The sequence below is a fragment of the Tyto alba genome, unplaced genomic scaffold (assembly GCF_018691265.1).
Source record: "Tyto alba isolate M040663 unplaced genomic scaffold, T.alba_DEE_v4.0 Super-Scaffold_42, whole genome shotgun sequence".
NCBI classification, from domain to species: Eukaryota; Metazoa; Chordata; class Aves; order Strigiformes; family Tytonidae; genus Tyto; species Tyto alba.
In genome coordinates this window covers 30,165,287-30,187,863 of record NW_024881318.1, presented here as the reverse complement: position 1 = coordinate 30,187,863, position 22,577 = coordinate 30,165,287, and the positions used below count along the sequence as shown (strand labels likewise).

Genomic DNA, 22,577 nt, shown 5'->3' with positions numbered 1-22,577 from the left:
GACCCCACTGTTAAGAAAAATACTTATTCATTTTAGTGTAAATAATGAGAATAGGTTGACATCCTAAATAACAAACAATATTAAAAGCTGTGAAAATTAGCTAATATCCATATTTAGTCAGATTCTTTAAATTACTGAAAATCTGGACATGTGAAAATATAATTGCTTGTTGAATCTGGAGAAAGTAGGTGATGTGAAGAATTGCATAAGAGAAAATAAATTTTAAATTCCTGGATGTCAAATTTGTGCTCATTTTGTTTGTTTGATACAGAGATAAAATGTCAGTTATACATTCTTGGGAAAGAAGAGCAAGGACTATCTTAATGTTTGCAGTGCTAGTTCTGAATATAAAGCTGTGCTGAACGTTTCATTCTTAGTAGATCATTTTAGTAGTGTAGAAATAGAGACATTGAACAGAGTGCACTTAAATTCTGTAGGGGTGAACAAGGGCAAATAAAACAGAAAGCTTGCAGTGGCTGAAGTTATATACACATGGAATATAGGCCACTTTGTGAAAGAGCTCTTTACTTCCCTGAAATGGTTAAACATTATGTGGATGAACAGATTCAGTTCTTAGCCTCTTGGGCTTGCCTTTCAGAGGAGTTAAGTGCTCACGGGTCTCCAGGGTTGCTGACTGCTCAGGGGTTCTTAAAAATCAGCCTCTGCAAGCACTTCTCCCTGGCACTCCCCAAGACAAGTAAAGCAGTATTGTGAGTTATTTGGCATCCAAAGCTGCTTTCTTCAGCCAAGCGATGAGGTTTATCACAGTTGGACTGTGTAAGAGAGGACAATCTCATAAGGTTTGCTCAAAGTGATTGAAACATTTAGCAAGTGGTAATGTCCAGAAATAAATTATAATCATGCAGACTAATCAAATATCTGGACTGATGCATTAAAATTAATTTTATAGTCCAGTACACATAACCTGAATCTGTCTTCAACCTTGCCTTTTGGCTTTGAATTTCTGGAATCAAGGAGAGAAATTTTTGCTTACAAAGCACAATCTGAATAATTTATTTTTTTTTTTTCCAATGAGTAAATTACTCTGGATGCCAAGTGCTTTTTGCTTTCCTGTGGATTTTTATTGTCTTTATTTTTCAGTGGAAAATGCTAATATTATGACAGACTGCTTTACACAGACTGGTTTTCATAGGTTGTCTAATTTCATTGTAGATTTTATAAATAACTCAATAAACTTTACTGAGGTGGTTTTAAAACATCATATGGCAGTATATTTCAATGAAAAATAATGCACTTCCTCATACCAAAGCAGTGGCACCAGAGTAAAAAATTTTCTTCTTTCTTTAACAGTGGGAGGATATCAGCAAAAAAACGCCATGCTGCACTGATTTTTTTTGGTGTGTGTTCTCCTGCAAAAATATTTATTAAATCATCTAAGACAAAAGGATATAAAAAACAATTTTAAAAAAACAATGTTAACCATACAAATCACTTTCCTTACAGTATATTAAGAGAAGCTGTAAAAGCTAAAAAGAGGGCAAAAATCAAGCTACAAACAACAGAAACAATTCTTTCTCACAAGAAAATAAGTGGACACATCATTTTGGCAAAATGAAACAGAATTTATTTATAGATCTTGATGAGACCCTAAACTTGTCTTTTTTTTAAAATCAAACTTTTCCCCTACATTGTGAAGTTTAAAACCTGTGTCTTTATTCTTAGTACAAATGTGGAATTGCCCCGGCTCAGGGCGAGGGCTCAGGGTGAGGGACAAACTCCTTCATTGTCATGATACTGTGCCAAGTTCTCAGGCATTGCCAAGGGCTCCCAGGGCAAACCCTGCTCTGGCACTCAGCAGAGTATATGGTCACACATTGCTGTACCTTCCTGGAAAAACTCCAAGTCAGGTGAATACCAGCATAGATCTCCACAGCATTTATATCACGTGCATCCATGAGGAGGCTTTTGTAGTGGTATTTTCTCTTTTACAATTCCTACATGGTTTCCATGGAATTATTTTTCCAGAATCAAGCAAAGATACAGATTTTTCTCCAAGTTACTTCCAGTCCTTCTCATCATTCACATCTCCACTGACCAGAAAGCAAAACATAATTATAAACAAAGCAGCCCAAGCACTTACAAGCCTTGTTTATACAGTGCATAGGATTTCTGAGCTCTCTGTTTCACACATGAGGAGTAAACAGGATTGATTTTTCTCAGCTGAACTCAGAAGTTACTCAAAGTCAGTGAATGAAGTTGCATTTGTTGAAAAGCAATAAACTACCATTGAGCATAGTGAAATTATTCTTAAACGAATAGAAAAATAACAGGTCAACAGAGTAAAATAATTTCATAGATTATTTTCCCTCTCTCTTTTACAAATGTATTCATTTCATTTGCACTGCCTCTTATATAAGCCACTTTAAAAAGTCCTAGATTCACAACTAATATACATTATCTAGTCCAAGGCAGTCAGTGAAGCTATCTGTACAAGTTTACCAGCTGAACATTTAGCATCTTTCTGTGAGAAAACAAAGATTACATTCTCTACATGTAGCAGTTTATCTCTGTTTCTGCTGAGCACCACAAGAGTGTCTGAAACCTGAGTAATACTCTGAAATACAAAATAAAGAGAAGCTAACAGTCATCTTGACATCAGCATGTTATTAAGAGGGGAATCAGCTCAATGTAATGCTGCAATGACCACATACAGAAAGACTAGTGTCATCCAGAAGACAAGCTTCCTTGTCTCAGGGCTTCTTGAATTCTATAGCTGTTGGCTTTGGTTTAAAATTTGAAAATGCATGTAGACGTGTTCAGTGTCTCCTAAAAGCTATTAGAATAAACATCTGTAGATAAATGCTTCTAATTGCTGACAATTAAGAAAGACCCAGATTACGCTGCTACAAAGACATTGCTTTATATATTACTTTTAGCAGGCTGCATAGGAAGGATAATTGCCATTTTATAAATAATTTTGCAAACTCAACTTTAAACTTAAAATCATGTTTCAAGTTAGGTTATTCAAGGACTGTCAAATGCATCAAATGTGTATTACAATATTCTTGAAAATGTTCATTTTTCAAATTATGAAGAGTGAGAAATTACATTTCAGTTTAAAATCCAAATAGTGATATATTACCATTTTGCTACACCAAGTTTATGTGTTAGTCTGAGGATAAGAATCAAAAAGAATTATATAAGTTGTTCTAGGCATTTTACCTCTTTAATTAAAACAACAGAAGAAAGTTATAAAATTATCAGTTCTACCAAAATAATAAATATTGCCTGCCATACACATGTATTATTTTTAAAATAAGTCTTCATTTCTGTTGTACCATATCTCCAAACTAAAAGTCAGAGGAAGCTGGATAAAGATTTCAATGTATTTAACCTATCAATTTTGGTATTTCATGTAGTTTTATATTTTATATATATGATGTATATAAGTCTTTTCTGGTTTCATAAGCTATATAAAAACCTCCCAAAACTTGAAACGTTCCCGAGAGTATTTTGCTTAATGAAAAACAAATATTGACCTCATTGATTTATAAATGTTATTCCTGAACAAGAAGGGGAATATGTGGCCAAAAAGAAATTAGATTGCAAAGCAGAGAGCAGGATGGGGCAGATTCCAGGCTGCTACAGCATAAGCTGCACTTGAAATATGAAGCTTTCCTCACACTGTAACCCTCCACTTCTGGTATTTACCAGAGTAGAGAGGAGATAACAGTGTCAAATGACTTTACTGAACAATTAGAATTTTACTGGAGAGCCATTTTTTTTTTCTGATTTTTTTTTTTTAAGAGAATAACTTTTTTACAGTAACACAGAAGTTAAAAATGCAGACATAGAAGTGTCCAAACAATGGACTCACGCTTGACTGGCAAAACACTGTATTTAAAAGATTAATGGTAACTTCTCTTTTTAGAATGTTTAATTGTGTCTCTTATTGGAAGTTTTGTATTCTTTTCCTAGTTTGTAAAATATATGTTCCTACTTTCCTCTGAAGGTCTTTGCCTTTTAGTTTTCTTCTGCCAATATTCTTATATGAGTTTAAATGGCAGAAACTGGGATTTAGTTTACGTAGGAAAGAAGTTAAGTTTTAAACACAGATGTAACAAAGTACTAATACAAACTACAAAATGCAGTTACAGAATCTCCATCACTGGAGGGCTCTAAGGGCACATCAAACCACAGCCTGTTCTCAATACCTCAATAAGACCATGTTAATTTCACCAAACCTACTACTGGAAACCTGTTTCCCATTCTTAATTCTATTTTCCGTAAGTAGATAAGTTTTTTCAGAGACACAGAAGCCCATAAATTAATTCTATTTCTAACTGTAATTGTGATTAGAATGGAATAATCTGCTTTACTTTTGAGTAAGCAACTTGCAGAGTGGCCTGAAAAACAATTCTCAGTTTGTGGCAGAAGATCGTTGAGGTGAAGCAGATAAATTCACCTGAGGAAGTAAACTTTACTGGCAGTCAAAAAGATGTTTTTATCACATTTTTTAGGTGGCCCAAGAGTAGTTTCTGTAGTATTTTCTATTGTCATGTTTGCTTTGCTCTTGTATCATCCAGTTGGAGATAAAAACAGTAAAAGTACCTTCAAAACAGCAATAAAATCCCATTTTGTATGAAACCACTATGAACTATTTCACAGTAAAAAAGATGAGGTAAGCAGAGTTGCATGCAGCAACTATGTAGATGAGGAGATTAAGATCGACTGGCTCTCTGTTCAACAAAGAGCATGTACTGAACCAGGTGGTGTTAATGGAGGAGTTAGTCTCTCAGCCTGCAGCAGACTAAACTGAGAACATGATAGACTAAGACTGTTCAGTGGCAGTGAAGTCAGAAAAAAGTTTTAAGTCCCTTATTCTATGTTTCTTTGTTAGTGCCATGAATTTCTCAGTGCCACAGTGCAGCAGCAGTATTGGGCTAAAAAATCCTATGTCATTGATATGAATTATCAGTGGGGTTATAGGGTGTGGTTAGTACTTGATTAGCAATAAAAGCAGAAGAATCTTAGAAGTCATCCATGTTCCAGCAGTTCTGGTGAGCAGAACTGGATCCTTCTGAGTGGTCGGAGTTGCAAGCGTGGAGAAACAGAGATTTCTAGCCTGCTGGTCTCTGCCTATTATGAGGAGACAAGAGTTTATTGCATTAGCAAAGTGGAGTCAAAAGGTTGTACACTTCTGTGGTGATAATCATTCCAAGATAAATTCTGTGAAGCAATTGTTTCCCAGTACATAAATTTTACATGACATATGTTTTAGACAATATAAAGAAAAAGTGGAATTTTTTCTTCTTGTTAACATTTTTTCTTATAGAAATTAAAAGGTTAATGAATGGATTTTCTACTAAGGTGAAGGATTAGAAGCCAAATTTTTTGCTAGCAGCTTGTATATGCTGCAACTTTTTTTTAACAGTGACCCGTGAACGTGTGTATCTTAAGGTCTAGGTCAGGATTGTACCTGGATGAGCATATAAAATTCTTTACTATTTTGAAAATTTAGGATTTTTGCCTTAATTATGCGATTTTCCTTAACCTCCTTATTCCTTCTCAGTAAAAAAAACCCCACTATTAATTACTTTGTTGAGATTTTACAGATTAATATTTGTGAAGTGTCTTTGGACACAATTTGTCTCCTCAAATCTATAAGCTTCAAAGTGTCAGAGTTGATGGTAGTGCTGTAAATAGGTGACTATTACTTTTACAGATAATTCTGCATTTCAAATATTTCTTGTAGCACTTCTGACTTCTGAAATGTATGTTAGAGTTGGGTCTGAGCCTCAGAGGAACAGCTTGATTTCACTCACAGCTATTTCATCAGCTACTTTCAGAATTTCCTCAGGAGTGAGATGACCAGTAGCTTATAAATTTATTAGAGATCATGGTTTCAACTTAGGGAAAAACTCACCAAGATCCTTTTTCCACTTTTCCTTTGCTCTAATTCCCAGAGGAGAGTCTGACTATCTCTGATGCAGTATACTCATGCAATCAAAATACCAGGATGTGCTTACATGATTTATAATAAAAAGAGCCACACTTGACTGATTTCATATTGCTGCATCACTGCAGCGACTGTGTTCAAAACAACCAGGGAAAGAAATTATACTCAGTAGTCATATCTACAGAGATGATTTACTTTAGTTCCTTATACGTCAACACCTTAATGTGAGTTGGAAATAGGAAAAACAATTATGTTATGGCTATTTGGTTACCTTGTTTGAAGTTGGAACATGCTGAAATAGGATGCTACCAATGACTTAGACATGCAAGACGTGCATCAGTGATGTCTTCTTCAATGTTTCAGAAGGTAAATAAAAGTATGATTAGCTGCAAAGGGAAAAGGAATAAACTGCTTACTGATGATAAGACAAAAAGTAAAGAGCTGAAATTTCTGTAAAGTGGAGGTAGTATAGATAATGTAAAAGACTTCATAATGGTGTGTTAGTTAAGCATCTGAATAAAACTGCTTTGGAAGTAATGAAATCTGTCACTGTAAGTCTTTGAGAACATATTTTAAGAACAATGTAGGGGCCATAATTGATTCTGATTGGGAGCATGTGGATGCACTGGATGCCCTTTCAAGATCCCATCCACCCTTGTTCTCAGGGAACTATTAACTACTCATCAATTCTACTTCATTTGAAATAATCCTATGAAATTAGATTATACTATATGTGTACACTTTTAAGAAGTCTTCATCTTTAGGAACAACAAGAATGACAGAGCACAGAAGAGTTTAGAGCAGCTTATGCAAATCCATCTAGGAAAGCAAAACAAATCACTTGGTTTATCAGTTTGCTACTTTCTGTGCCCTAATGCAGGGTTTGATATGGTCATTTAAATGTTTATATTTGCAGCCTTTAGAAGCTTAAGTAGCTTTTAGTACATCTACTTAATGAGCACTAAAGATGCTCATTAATGAGCTTCCAATATAACCTTCTCTTGGGCTCTTTAGGTTGACTGCGAAAGAGAAAAATTGTTTATTGAGAGGTTCAGTAAAAAACTAGCAAATTGTTTTGTGAACAGAGAAGTTATGTGGCCCAGTTTCCTAGGAGTTTTTGTCAATGTCCCCATGATTCTGGCTAACCCTTCTCACTCATCTCTTCCCCTTTATCCTTTACATGGCACCATGGCAGTACTTTCTCCTTGCTTTTTCCAGATTCCTTTCTGCTATACTCTCTACAGTTGTCCTTTCTTGTCCTCAGAACTGTGCAATAAGAAACACAGCTTCCCACGTCCTCACCATGCTCCCTGCTGTGTTACAGCCCTCCTCCAGTCTAGATGCTGTCAGGGAGGAAGCAACACATTTTGGCTTGGGTTGGACCCACACCAGAGCCAATGGATGGTGTGGCCACGGCGTGGTCCCAGCCCCCAGGCTGGCTGCAGCATCCCTGAGGGACCACTGACTTCTGCCTTTTCCCCTGTCCTCTAATGGGTTGTCTCCCCTCTGCTTGGGCAGTGCATTTCACAACATTTTGGGGAATGTGATTATCTCTGAGACTATTTCTTCCTGTCAGATTTGATTGAGGCAGGTTAATGGCTTTAAACAATGCTGGCAGAGGAGCTAACAGACAAGTGAACAGACTGTTGCCATGAACATCACAGTCTAATGCCATAAACATAATTTTCCACAGAAACCATAGTAATAGACAATCATTCCTATGGCAATAAAGCAATGGCAACTCCTCAGTCTTAGTTTTAATTAAAACTCAGTTTCACACAATGAATTGGTCTTGAGTATGAATTAAGGAAAATTACATCCAAGATAATGGAGCTGCCTTAGTTGTCTGGTCAGTGGCCATCAGAAAAGTCCGCAGTGTAAGGCATAACCACTGCTTTTCACTTCCAGAAATAAGTAAGATGCTAACCTGATGAGATTTCTTTTTTGTCTAAATTTTTAATGTTAAAAAGACAAAAATGCTTTTCATTTTGTGATTGGTCTATAATAGATGAAAAATTAAGGTGATTTGTACAGATGGGCAAAAGAATAGGTCACTGGCCTTACTCTATAATTATTCAGATACATAAATGTATTAATTTTGTCTGAAACAATGTACAACAGTACAAATTTGCTGACCATACTTCCATATTGTTTGTATAGGTGTTGTGGTTTAGGCCTGGTTGGCAGCCAACCACAATGCAGCAGCTCTCTCTCCCTTCCCCTCCGGCAATGAGAAGGGACAGAGAGCCAGGCTTGGGGTTCAAGATAGGACTGGGATGGGGGAAAATCCCCCTTTTATGATCACGAGCAAAAGGCAGACTCGTTAGGGGAAGAAAAAAAAGAACATACATTTATTACAGACACTAACAACAACACTTAACAGAGTAGGACAGTGAGAAACATTGCCACATCTTGAGAACACCTTCCCCCCACCCCTCCCTTCTTCCCGGGCTCAGCTCTGCTCCCGATATCTCTCCCTCCTCCCCCAGTGGCGCAGGGGCAGGGAATGGGGGGTGCAGTCAGCGCTGCCACTTCCTTCATCTTCGGTGAGGGGAGTGTCCAAAACTTGTTCCTCCTGCTCCATCGTGGTCCCCCTCTCACAGGAGACAGTCCTCCACAAACTTTCCCTGACTTGAATTCCTCCCATGGGCCGCAGAGTTCTCCACACTGCTCCGTCATGGGTCACTAACTTCCTCCGACTGGATTCCCTCCCACGGCTGCAGCCCTTCCCGAGCTGCTCCGGCGTGGGACTCCCCCACATGCTGCAATCCTCCCAGCACTGAATTACAGCAGCGGGGCTACCTTTTCCCATGAGACCCCGGCCTTCTTCGGGCACAGAACTTTGATTATGCCGAGCAGGAGCCACAGGCCATAAATCAATGTCTGCTCCACCGTAGATCTTCATGGGTGGCAGGGGGGGCCGCCCTGCCGTCTCACCACAGGATACAGGGGGGTCTCTGCTCCGGCACACCTCCCCCCTCCTTTCTTCCTCCGTTCCTCCACTGACCTTGGTGTTCATGCAGCTGCAGCAACTCCTCCTCACAAGTCCAACTGCCCGTCACCACGTCCCTTCTTAAATACGTTATCGCAGAGGCGCAGCTGATTGGCTCAATTTCCCAAACAGAAGTGGAGCTGACGTGGAGGTGGAGGAGCTTCGAGAAGCTTCTCACAGGGGGCCGCCCCGATAGCCCCCTCCCCTGTCACCAAAAAACTCCACCACTCACTCAGCCCAGGACAATAGGAGTTAGTGATTATTCTTTTAGTAACAGTTTCTTTTCACTTCAATAGTATGCTCTGTCTGTGGATTGGATATACAACTGGAATATCATTTTTCACTTTGCAGTGCAGCTACCTTTAAAATAAAATGAACATAATGAATTGAAGAATAGCATTAGATTTATTTTTCAGAAAGTTTATTTACACTTTTCCTCAAAGAAGAATATTAAGAGTTACTTTTGAAAATCATGCCTACTTTAGAGAAAGCAGTTCCATCAAGTTATATTCAATTATCTATATGGATCTGGGTATCTGAATACAGTATCTGATTATATTTTTTCTGCTTATATTTGTAGGGGAGGGACCTGTACAAATATATGGAAAAGAACCTGATGTACCTTCCCTATAGTGTTTGTGTGCTTAATATTCCCAACATGGCTGATTTTTACACTTTCCAAAGACGTCAGCAGAAAACAGTATAAAATGAGCAAAGAGAAACAGCAAGATTTGTTAGTGAGGGCTCTGGGCTGAGGTTTCAAATCCTGGTCTCCTCAGTTTTGATGCTAGCTGAGGTGGGAAGATGCAACTTTCTACTGCTCTCTGTTTCTTTTTTGCTGTTTGAGTCTGTATTATCTTGTTTCTTTTCTAGTACAGGGACTATTTGGGAGGGGGCATTGAAAGTTTTGCCCCCCCTTTTATTTGTTTCCTGAAGGTAGCATTGCCACATAATAAAAAAGTGAGGAATCTAAAGAGAACAAGGTAAGGTTTTTTAATTGTTTTATTTTCCCACAGGAATCTTACTCTTTTCAATCTTACATAAGCATCTGATTCCTTCATTATACCTGGATATTCTAGACTCTGTAAGGAAGTCATGAAGCTTTATAAAAGGAAAAATGTACTATAATGCTCTGCTTATTTAATATATTATATTTTCTTTGTTCCCTTTGATAATTACATTTCATACTCTATGACTGCCTCTCCATAGGCAAAATCCACCTCTTTCCCTGCCACCCCTTGGGTAGCTGTGACAGTTCATAACTGAGGATCGTTAATACTTTGTTTGTGAGTGTAAACAATATTTGTGTTGGAAGTATTTGACCACAGTTTAAATTCAAGACTTCTGACCCATTGTTCAAGGTATGTACAGAAAAGCTCCGTGTATTCAACTGGCCATGTTTGTTTAACTGACTGCTGTTAGATTAGAAGATAATTCTTAGAATGCACATCTACTCTAATTACTAGATCACATAAAATGCCTGCTTAGTTTATCTGTCTCTCTCTTAGTGATAGGATATTGCTTCTTTCTGTTTGAAGTAAATAAAAAGATAATAAAAGGTAAAATAAATATCAAAAAGGGAAATGATACTTAAGTCACAGCACTGAAATGCTCATTAAAAAAAGATTTTTCTTGCAGCAACTTTCTAACAAAAAAAATATAACAAAGTAAAAATTTTGAAAGAGTTTATTGAATTGCATAGGTGTTCTGTTGTTACACTGCAGCAGCATGTGAAAGATAAAACACATATCACTGGTAAAAGACATATCCTCTCTGTATTCTCCAGAAAATGTTAGAGCATTTCCATTATTGTTTTGCATGTAAGTTAGCGAGATAAGAAGGTCTCATTTTCTTTTCATAAACTGCAGTGGTTTATTCTGCCTTTTTCTGATTCTCTTTTTTTGATTAATTGCTCCTCTTTTCATCTTCACCGTGAGCCCATCATTTAATTATTCTTAGCCCAGATGCACATAAATCACTGAAAGTCTGGATCAGGACAGGATCACTTACATTTTCAATTAGCTTCCACTTTTAACAGCTGCTGTTAATAGTGTCTACAACAACTTGTCATGTCAAATATAACGCAGTTTATGATCTCAGAGCTATGGGTAGGCCATGGAGGGCACCACACAAAAATATGTAGCTATCATTGTATTTGTGTTTTTCTTATTTGCAGCACAACAATATAATCAGATTTTTTTGCAGACAAGTGTTTTCTTTCAGACTTGGTTCATAATGACAACTGAACAGGGCATTTGACAATTTTACATTGTCTACTTGTAAAAGTGGATTTTGTCTACTGTTGATGATTTACTCTTATTGTACTCTTTAGCGCTGTCCAAACAGATGTTTTGAACTTTGTACTCAAACTATTTCTCAGTTCTTAATTATGTGCAGTAAAGTAATGTAGTGGAAACCAGTAAGTACATGTAGGAGACCAGAGGTAGAAATCTTTACAGGAAATCAAAAGTAAGGTCATGCAAACAAAATTTGAAGCATGTTATAATGACATTTAATTGCACAGTCTCAATGTCAACACAGACCATGATATTTTTAAGCTCTGACAGCAGCGTCATTTAACATCTGCTGTCCCCTACATTTTTTGACATTAGTTGCATCTGCTTGATCCGTCATCTCTGGAAAGCATGACATGGCCTTTTCTTCATAGACTAACAAGCCAGTAAGTTATGATGTTGACAAAGTGGTGGCCAGCAGATTTTACCTCTGTGTTTTGCAGATAGTGAAGTACCTTCACTGAACAGCTGCACAGAGCCAAGCAAGGACTTTGCAGAACTTCATGGGTACATAAATATCTGGGGCCACTGACTCAGTCAGCCAAATAGGCAGATCAATTATGTGCCACAGTGCTTGTAATGAGATTTTTGATGGTATCAGTTAAACATTAACCCTCAGTGGCCTGTTCCATGTTAGGTTTTTTTATTCAAACATCATCCTTCCAGTTCTTCAGTCTCTGTTCCACTTCAGACTATAATGTAAACTCAGTGTAATTATTGAATAAATCTTGCTCATATTGGAAAAACTACTGCTGTGTTTTTCAATAGCAGGGATTTCATAAAATGCTTCTCGGCTATATGGACATAAAAAGAATTAAGACAAATAAATCATTCATCCATAGGCCTTACTTAGCCAAATAGGACTCTACACATCCATTGGAAAAATGTCTAGTGGTCATCAAATTCAGGAAGGTCACTGACCAGCACTACTTTTTATTTTTTTCTGACTCCATAGTATAACAAGGGCATTGGGAAGACTGCAAATGTATGTATAAAAGCACTTACATGTATGTATATCCAAGCACTTACAGCAAGCATTGGTTTCCACAGGACTGAGGAGGGTGCCATGAGTCTCTATATCTCTACTAACAAGTAGATGTAGATCGATATCAGATCTTTAACTGAAAGGAGAAAAATTTCCAGATCCAATTTAGATGCAGAAATGTGACAAAAGCAGCCATTTAAAAGGAAATTAAACATTTGAGCTTTTGATTACAAGTCACAGCTCTTTTCATGGTTTGCATCTGAACCCTGGACAGTATTTGACCAGTGTCCATCTACATTAATTCCTATTAGTCCTGGGCAGCTTTTTCTGAATAAGGATCATGAGTGCACATAGAGGAAGTGCAGAACATTCTAGCCTTATATATGCATACTTACTTGATAATTTCAAATTCAACATGGTGTTTCTCATTTTAAATTTCAGATATGCACAATTAGTATAAGTTTCAAAAGAGGTTTTGCACTGATTTGTATTTTAAAAGTATGAGGTAGAGAAGAATAAAGCTATTTTGAAGATGCACAAGTAGAATGTTTCAGAAGCACTGATTTAAGATCTGAGCAGATAACTACTGGTTTGACCTGGAAAATTTACAAAATCTATGCTCATTATCTGGGCACTATAAAGAGTCAGGATATACCCCCTTCCCAAGGAGTATAATGATATTTGCATTCAAAATGAAGCCACGTAGAAGTTATTCAGGCTTCATTCTGGGTAATAGGTGTCTGAAGTCTGGCAAAATGACTCAGGATGGAGATGAAACTCTTAATGGTGACTGAAGTCAAGACATTGCAATTCTGTGTTGAAGTGCTTTGACATTTGTTAGTCTTCCAGACCTAGAGGATAGTTGCATTGTGTTTGTATTCAGAATTGTTAAGGTGCAAAATTGGATCCTGCATGGTGGTTGCCAGGTGGAGACATTTACATCAGCATGACATCTTAGTAAAATGCATTTCTATTATTTTTCCCTAGTTTGAGAATGGAGAATTCTAAGTAGTCAAAATTAAAAAAACAGAAGTAGAGGACTGCAGGGTTGTCTCTACTCCTCAGCAGTGGCATCCTTTGTTCCTTTCCTGTAAGTGAGATGCTTTGCTCTTAGCACTTATTTTCATGCATATTCATGGGTGCAACAAACAGTTTAAATCAGGAGATCAATGTAGAAAAGGCTCACAAAGCTCTGTGTGATGATCCCACATCAGCTGAGCATCTCTCCAGGGCCAACCAGGTATGGCAGAACAACTCTTATTCTTAGGAATGAGGTGCAGGTATATCAAGAAACCAGGTAGAGGGTTTTGTACAAATTTGGTGTTTAATCTTGCCCTCTCCCCTTATGGGGTGGTGGCTCTGCCTTTCATGTCAATGTCTTTCTTTATGGATTTGGAGAGTACAGTCTACTTCCAAACTGTATATTTTGAATCTGTTTTTTTCTTATTTTCATGCCTCTTCAGTGTTACTGAGATCTTCCAGCACTGAGTTAAGACTTAACCTGTGTAAGTATTACTGCTTCTGTTTTATAGATAGGGTTGCAGCATATAAATACACCAAAAAGCATAATAAAACACTGCAGACTGCCAATAGCTCATCATGTAATTGGATGATGTTAGGGAGAGTGGTGGCTTGGAGACTAACTAAAGTGAATAAACAAACATATACCTCTGTGTTAGATAGATAAGTGAAGAGGGAGAGTAATCTTCATCTCCTGTCAGCTGGTTTGCTGTCAGCTGACTCTTACAGCTGCTGTTCAAACACAAAAGTTTCCTGCAAAGAACACTTACCCAGGATCTTTTTTCTTCTTCTCTTTTTAACATGCTTTTTGTATATATGGGTAATCACTAAAATGTGTTTCAGTGCTGCTTTACATGAGTAAAAGCTAATTTGTCCAGCTCTGTGAAGTGCACAGCAATCCTCTCATTGTCATACATTTCTGTCATATAATAAGTGAAGACAAGGCAAAATCAATTCTGAAAATGTGATAAGCTACCTCTTGTGAAAGCTCTTCTACTCCTTCGCCACTATTTGTTGTAACTATTGCATCTTTGGAATAGACCACTGAAGAGAATAATATGGGGCAAATATGTAGAAAGTATATGATGGTCAATTCATTTCTCCCTGGTTCTGTATAACTTCTCTTATGCCCTGTAAGACTTCATAAAATGTGAGCTGCTGATGAATGATTTTGCCTTATTCATGTCTTTGTTTTATTTAGTTTGCCCAGCATCCTTCACAGTAAAGAAAATTGAAGCACAAGAATAGCTTGCTTTGTTGAAGTCAAGATACAGACATGCCTTTCCCTTTAGGCTCAGTACAGACAACAGTCCACTTCGAGTCCCTGCATGTCTTCATGTTTATCTAGGTAGGAAGGCAAGTAAGACCCTGATTTCCTAATCATAAGTAGACCAGTACTTAAACATCCCTTGCCACCTCTAGCATCTGCCACGATAAGACAGATGACGTGACCAGCCTGTTGGATACCTGTAATTCTCCTATTAAGAGCTGCTGCTTTAATTGTCTTATATGATTACATCTGTTCTTCTGCCATTTTAAAGGTTAACTGTTTGCCTGTATTGGCTACGGAGTCACAGCATCTTGATATGGCCATACTTTAGGGCCAAATGAAAGTCAGATTTCAGACAGACCATTGCAATCCATGCACACAATGACTTACAAACTTCCCTTGTATTATTTTTTCCCCAGGGATTGATAGGTATTCCGATATGAAACTATTTTTTAATGTTTTTTTCTGTCAGGCCTGTCACAGATACATTAGCATTTCCATAACAAGGAAACAAACCTAACAGCTCTGTTTTCTGCGCAGACTATGTGTAAGTTTAAGTGAAAGGCTGACATATTACTAAACCTTGAATTTTGGGCACGTATCATACCATATAATTTTCTGAAGTATGAACATATACAAACTTCCTCCTCAGTGAAAAGTGAAACTGGAAAACACTACAGCAGGTATTAGAAACATTTAAAAAGTGAATTATTGATGTCACTGTTCGGAGGTACTACAGGTGGAGAACTCGTCCAGACTACAGTGCAGTGCACTGGATAGAGGAGTGGTGTCTGATGGTATTAGAGAACAAATTATTTTCTATGCAAGGTCAGCCCTGCTTGCAGCTGTCCTGGGGTTTCTCTGAATGGCAGTTAATGTTGCCAGAGTGATCAGAGACCTGATAATCTCTGGTCTTCAGGCGAAGATCAATGCCAGCAGAGGGAAGTGATGAGTGTCAGTGGTTGACAACCTCCTCCTCTGTGGGAGATGAAATATGTCTTTAGAAAATGCCTTGTTCCTTTTAATCACAGTTTTAAGTGTCAGCAGACCAAGTCTGAGTTTAATGTATTTGTAAAATATATCTATTTAACACTATTACTTTCTTCTTTCATTGAACAGTTGATGCTCATGGCTCCCAGGGACTAATAGCATCATCTAGAGAACCAGGCACATGCAGATGAGAATTTTCTACATCCACTTTTGTTAAAGTGCCTCCATCATGACCTGCCACACTTCAGCTATTTTATTTGCAGATTCCTTCTGCAGGCAATACCAGCAGCTAACCTGCTGAGCCAGTGGGTTTGTAGAGTATCTAACTATCTATATAGGCTAAAAATATCACTGCCTTTCCTATGTGATATGAATAATCTAATCAAAGGGAAGACAAGCAATCTACTTTGTATTACTGGAATTTCACATCAATACAATTACAGAATAATTCTGCAAATATTGTTTCTGCATTCATTAGAAACCATGTATTTCACTTGGTATTGTAAAAATGTCTAAATAAGCTTCCTTAGCTATACAACTTACCTGAACTCCTGAACTATTTCTTTTTGTTTGGTTGTTTTTGGTTTGGGTTGGGTTGGGTTGGGTTTTGGTTTTGGTTTTTGTTTTTTTTTTTCAGTGTTTTACCACTATTCTAGTCAGTACCACTAAAATATATGGGCTCAAATCCTAGATGTCACTCACAGTTAAACTTGATAATGCCAGGACAGAAGAAATATAAGTGCAGCAATAATGTGTTTCAGTGCTGCCAGCTGCAAAGTATTTCTAGTCCTCCTTGTAATTCTGATATATCTTAGATTTTGGAAATACTCAACAAAACAACATTTAATAGTAGAAGTCTTTCTGCAGAAATTTTTATTTTATTTGCATTACGTGTGGTAATAGTGCCACCATGTGGCAATTTGGAACAATTACACATCTTAGGTACTGGAATTTAAAATACTAAAAATTGAGGTTAGAAAGCTGAGTTCTGACCAAAGATTGTGTGGTAAAACAGAAATAAGAAAAACTATAAAATCATATAAAAAAATTCTGTAGAAGAATCTATCGGCTCTATGAATTTCTAGAAATACGTTGGCTATCTCCTTCACCTCTAATTTTAGGGATACTCTTGCATTTACTCCCTCCTTTGATCTACAAAAAGACATAATTTTATGCAAACCTGGATTTTGACAATTTCTGACACTTCCATGAATTCCTCTGATTCCTACTGAATAAGAAAAACTGTTCTCAAGAATGGTCATTCTTCAACTAACCATGCCATAAAATCCCTGTATTCAGTTAGGGTTTCTTTCCCCACATTAGTCTCTTAGAAAGGTGTTCCACAACTTTATTCCTCTGATATTTAGGAACCTTCCCCTTGCCAGACAGTATTTATACAGAGCCTGTGGGCACACATATTTTTCATTGCCCACCCTGCACTTTAGCATAACACTTAATGATTTATAGAGAGTTATGCTCAGCCCTTTCAGCCCTCATTTTGGAAAGTCAAGCAAATCATCACCACTAGTCTGCTCTCTAGTAACCTAGACACTGTAAGAGATGGTCCTTGTCCTTGAAGATATCCACTGTTTATCAGGTAATATACACTTGCAAAATTCAGCATAATATGGACAGGTTTACCTCTGTGTTTATTCAGAAAGTCTATGACAAATGATCTTCTCTCTCATTAGGAACAAGAACTTGTTTATAATATTATTTTCATTTATTAATATTATGGAGCAGATGAAATGCTGTGTTGGGAGGGAAGATTTTGTTGACATTGAATTAAACAGATAAATTGGTGATTAGATATAAATTAGCATCTTTTACATTTTGGTTTTGCTCTGCTGTGTGCTGCTGTGTTTCTTTAATCAGTAACTTCTATATCTGTGATTCACTTGGCCTTTCCCAGCAGTCAGTAAAGTGGGAGGGTGGTATTTAACAGAAAGGTTGCTGCAGCAGCTTCAGATTCAGTCACTGCAGATTTTACGTTGCTCTACAGCACATCGTTCCCAAGGTGCATTTGGGCCAAGTGTTTTGCGATTCAGGAAACATTGGGACTTGCCACCATTTTCAAGATTAATGACTCTCAAATACAGCACATCCAGGGAGCAAGGGTGAAGTTTAGCTCTAGGCTGCTGTGCAGTGCCCTGAATGCGGCCATGTAGAGCTGCTTTGTCTTTGCTACTGTGTCATAAATCAGGGAAGAGAGAAGCAAATTGAGTTACAGCCAAGAACACACTTCCATTTGGTTTCAAGACTTACATACAATAGGAATGAAAGCCACTTTGTGAGCTATATTCAGAGCTACTTTAATGGCTCCATTTTCCAGATTAGCTCATGACCTAGGAAAATTGGGTATGTTAAACATAAGAATAAATCTAAGCTCACTCTGTATTCAAAATACGTGTTTGTTTTGCTGATCTGGTGCTGGTGCTGGAATAGACAGAAGAGCAGCCTCAAGAAAGCTGTGTTGCAGCTGGCTTTTTCCCTACCAATTGCTTCTTATAATCCTGACATTCATTATTATCATTAATTCAGCAGATATATTAAATCACAAGATAAATTGCAGCACCTAATATAATACATGGAGGAAAAGATGGAATAAGAGCAAAAAACCCCATAAAGAACATTTCACTTGACATGCCCCTCAGATATTTTGAGGAGTAAAATAGATGTTTTGTAGGTTGTCAGGATGACAGCAAGATGAACGGTGCACTCATTGCTTTTAATTAGGTGTAGTATGGTTCACTTACCTTAATAAATGACACCTTAAAATAAATTATCACCAGCATTTTCCAGGACTGTCTAAAGAGCACAAGATGTTGCTGTTGTTTTAAAACAGGTATTAAAAGCCAGGCTGATTTTATTTACCGCAGAAGTGCCCTTTGTGCAGCTCAATCTCATAAAACATAAACCAGAGCAGTGAAAGACAGATTGCCTAAATATACCAGTGGCTTTGTATATTTCTGGGACAGTCTCTAATGACAACAAGAGCCAGTACCTTGACTGTGCCGTCCTGAAAGATGAAAACCCCCATCCTGTGCTGCCTTCCCTGTGGCACTAGCAGTTGCATGGCTGCTCCAAGAGATAGATCAGCTCACTGGACTGACTGAAAATTAACTTTACCAAAATAAAATAATTTTGTGAGTTCTGTATCAGGTGATTTTGTACTCGTTTAAAATACATAGTGAAGAATATGATTCTGATTATTACAATAGAATGTGTACATAATATCCAAAACACAGGTATGGTTTCTAATTGCTTCATTAACTCACTGTAAGCCTTTACTTCTTTATTTCCTTCCATTCCTACTTTAGATGTAAAGTATGCCCATATTATTTAAGATTTGAAATTCTATAGGATCAAAATTTGACATTTTCCACAAATCAATAAAAAGTAAATTTTGATACACTTTTACATCCTTTTCTGTTTATATTTTTTCATCTTAAATTTTCATTCCAAGTTCTATTTTGGAACAAAAGTTAACATTCAGTTTTAGACAGCCTCTTTTTGTTGGTGGGAACTTTGGAGGGGAAAGGTGTGTTTATCTGTAACCTCACTTAAAAAAAAGTAATATGGCATTCCAGGATCATTGCCAACACTGTCATTGATTTTACCTCTGTCTTCCTGGGGTAGAGATGACAGAACTAAATGAGGCTGTAGAGCAAGCTGATATAATTTCAGAAACACAGGAAGTTTGTAAGAGACAGAAAAACAGGTTTCCAAGTCTGCAGGTCAAAATATTTCACCGAGACGTTGATAAAGAGCAAAAATAAATCATGGGTTGACTGTAATTTTCATACAGTAACATGTAAGTATTTTAATATGAGAATGAGATTTTTTTTCCAAGGATGTATTTATGATCCACAGCATGAGATCTTTAAATTCAAAAATACACTATACGTTTTACATATAAATACTTCCTTTCAAGAACTATTTAATAGTCCATTTGGTACCATGTTGCACCAGTTGTTTACCAGCATCCAGACAGATTTAATTAACCATATCTTTTGTCTAGAAAAATCAGTTAGCAAATAAATATATCAGATTATTCCGGTGCCAGCTCCTTCATTAGCTAGGATTCCATTTTCTTCCAGTAACATCTTCTGTCCTGTATCGTTATTCTTATCTTCCACTCATCTTCTAATAAGTTATCCTCAAAAACCTTACTTGAAAATTTCTGCTGTATTAAAGCCAGACTAAAAGACCAGGTAGTTACTCAAATAATGGTTTTCTCTTTCTTAAGAGAAATTATTAGGTTTGCTACAATTTAAGCATTTCAATAGTCCAGTCGCAATGCACCAAGCCATCAGATATTTTATTAAATAGCTGAACTACCAGCCTTGCAGTTTCACAGGCAGGTTTTCCAGTATTTCCTTTTGTGTTCTCAGGATACTTTAACTATGGTTCATACAAAATGTTATTAGTCATCACTCAGATGTATCCCAAGATCAATTTTTCAGATGAGGAGAGCTGTTTTCCTGTTGTTCTTTCTTTGTAATCTCTTTTTAAAATCATAAATTCTCTCTTTACATCAGTGTTAAGGTTGCTCATCCTAGACAGAAGTTTAAATACTGCTTTTTCCTGTACATCTAGTTATGGGGCAGGGGTCATGAGTGTCAGTTTACTTTTAGCAGAATTTAAGGGGTGATGTAGTGCTCTGGAACAATATGGAAACAGAAGTTAGGTGTTGTAAATGCTTTATATGTTGCAGTGTATTACATTAGGAGATTTATTAAGAGTATTGAAATTAATTCTTTGTAGAAACAGTTAATAAGGAACACTGTAAAATTCCATAAAATACACAAACTGAATGTAAATATTTTTTTTTTTATTCTCCCTTCTTCCAGTACTCGTAGGAAACTATTCCTTTATATATGTATTACTATGTATGTTGATGGTGTCCCTGTATGGTTCATGTAACTACCTTCATGCAGATTTTACTAAGAGACTTGAAAGAGTCTTCTTCATGCCTGAGTAAGGAAGTTTCCAACCCTGAATATTATGGCCATTTTTCATCATGGCTAGTCACATGCTGAAATTCATAGTATAAGATTATTTGTGAAATCATCAATATTTGTGGAAATAGAAGAGATCAATTAGGCATCGTTTAAATACAGCTACAGTTTTGCATTTCCAAGAAGCTGAACACTTTATTCATTATTTCTCTGCATTTTGTGAATTTCTGTGTTCACAGGATGGAGTTTCAGCATGGGCTCCGCCTACCAGTTCCACAGCTGGCGAGTATTTGTGATTGTCTGCGCACTGCCCTGTGTCTCTTCCGTGGTAGCCCTCACCTTCATGCCAGAAAGCCCAAGGTTCTTGCTGGAGGTATATTTCCAAATGGTTTTTAGATTCCAGTCAAAATTATTTTTGTGTTTACAACATGACCTGTATACAACAGGCATTAAGATTGGTCAGTGACTATAGTGAATATCTTAATCTGTACGTATGTTTTGTTTAAATGTTTTGATCAAACATTCAGATTGGGAAACATGATGAAGCCTGGATGATACTCAAGCAAATTCATGACACAAACATGCGAGCTCGTGGTCAGCCTGAGAAAGTCTTCACAGTGAGTATTGCTTTTAAAGCTAATCGCTCAGCACATCAGCAAGCTTGCTGACTGGCAAGGTCTGGAGGGCTTAAGCAATCAATATTAATATCCTGCATGACAAAGCCAATCATTTGCACTCCAAATACCTAAATAGAAAAACTGAATTCCTACTGAAATTGTTATACATACAACAGATGTTAAGATATAAGCCTTTGGCCAGCATATTCTTGAATGTATGAACCCACAGTGTGATAATTTTCTCTGGTATACCAAGATACTTAAAAGACTATATCTGTATTTTAGTTACTAAGTTTACTTCACCCTTAATAGTAACAGTAGGCACATGGAAGAACAAATTCATCATCTGTTGTGTCTTTAAAGCTTTTGAAATTATTTTTTTCATTTTTATCAACTAAAATAATAATTTTTTAAAGTTCATTTTCATTTCTGTGAAATAATAATTTCAGACATTTAATTTTTTTGAAATATCTTGGAAACTCAACTGCATCTCATTGACTTGAAGATCTAATGATAAGGCCATACTCAAAGTATTGATGTGTTGTTTCTATTTGGAGGAGAAACTTGCAATTCAGATGTGGGACTTTTTTTATGACATCTTCCCTATTTATGAAGAATCTACACAACAATTTTGTCTTCCTGGAAACAGTAGGACCAAACATCAGAAGTCATTTTCTTGCTCTGAAATCCAGTCTGACTTTCCAGCTTGTGCTGTGCCATGGGAGTTCTGGCACTCTGCTCCCTCTCAGAGCCGTGTGTGGGATGTTTTTCTTCTTCCAGAGGCTTTCTTCTTACTTTAATGCACATATAACTCAATTAAAAAATCCTCTTAAAGGTTCTGCATTTGCAGGCAGTCTTGAGGAATGACCATCTGACTGTATAACTTTATTCCATTGAGACTTGCAGTTTATTGCCTTGGATGTAGTTTCCATTGCCTCCATTTAATTTTTTCCACAAAGCAGCTCAAAACCTCCTATATTTAGCCTGAAAGAAGGCTGGTTACCACATCTACCATGTTAAATCCACATTTCTTGATACACCAGTGACCTACCCCTAATCCCATCTAACCTAATATTTTATTTTCTGATTTCATTTACGAGTAAAGGGATTTGCCTAACGCCATGCAGCTAGAGTGTGATTTCACAGTTGGCTCTTGCTGATCTGAGCTGCTTTCAAAGAGAGTATGCTCGTCCCCAGTCATTCTTTGTTTTTCTTCTACCAGCGTTGATATTCATTGACTGATTGCACAGTCAGCCATAGCACAGACCCTGTCTCCCTACAGAGTTGGTTTAGGCGCAAGGAAGAAGACAGAAACGTGCTGGGACAAAAGGTGGGAGGAATGATTAGCCATAGTCTCACATCTGTTTGACGTAATTATAATCACATCCTAAAGCAGCCATGGAGAAGAAAATAAAGCACATATTTGTTTCCAGTTCTTGTGATCTAACAAGTCTTTCTCTCTACGGTTCTTAGAACGTGACACTGAACCATGTTGAACTCAGCACTTTATTTATAGCTATTTTTGTTA

The 22,577-nt window shown here is 37.1% G+C and overlaps 1 protein-coding gene across 1 annotated transcript in view; it reads left to right on the top strand.

Moving 5' to 3' along the window:
* SV2C (synaptic vesicle glycoprotein 2C) overlaps positions 1 to 22,577 on the top strand; it is a 123,721-nt gene that overhangs the window by 68,248 nt on the left and 32,896 nt on the right. Inside the window, exons 5-6 of the mRNA XM_033009118.2 lie at positions 20,672 to 20,805; positions 20,960 to 21,049. Of these exons, the coding sequence (XP_032865009.1) occupies positions 20,672 to 20,805; positions 20,960 to 21,049 (224 nt within the window). The remainder of the gene's footprint in view (positions 1 to 20,671; positions 20,806 to 20,959; positions 21,050 to 22,577) is intronic.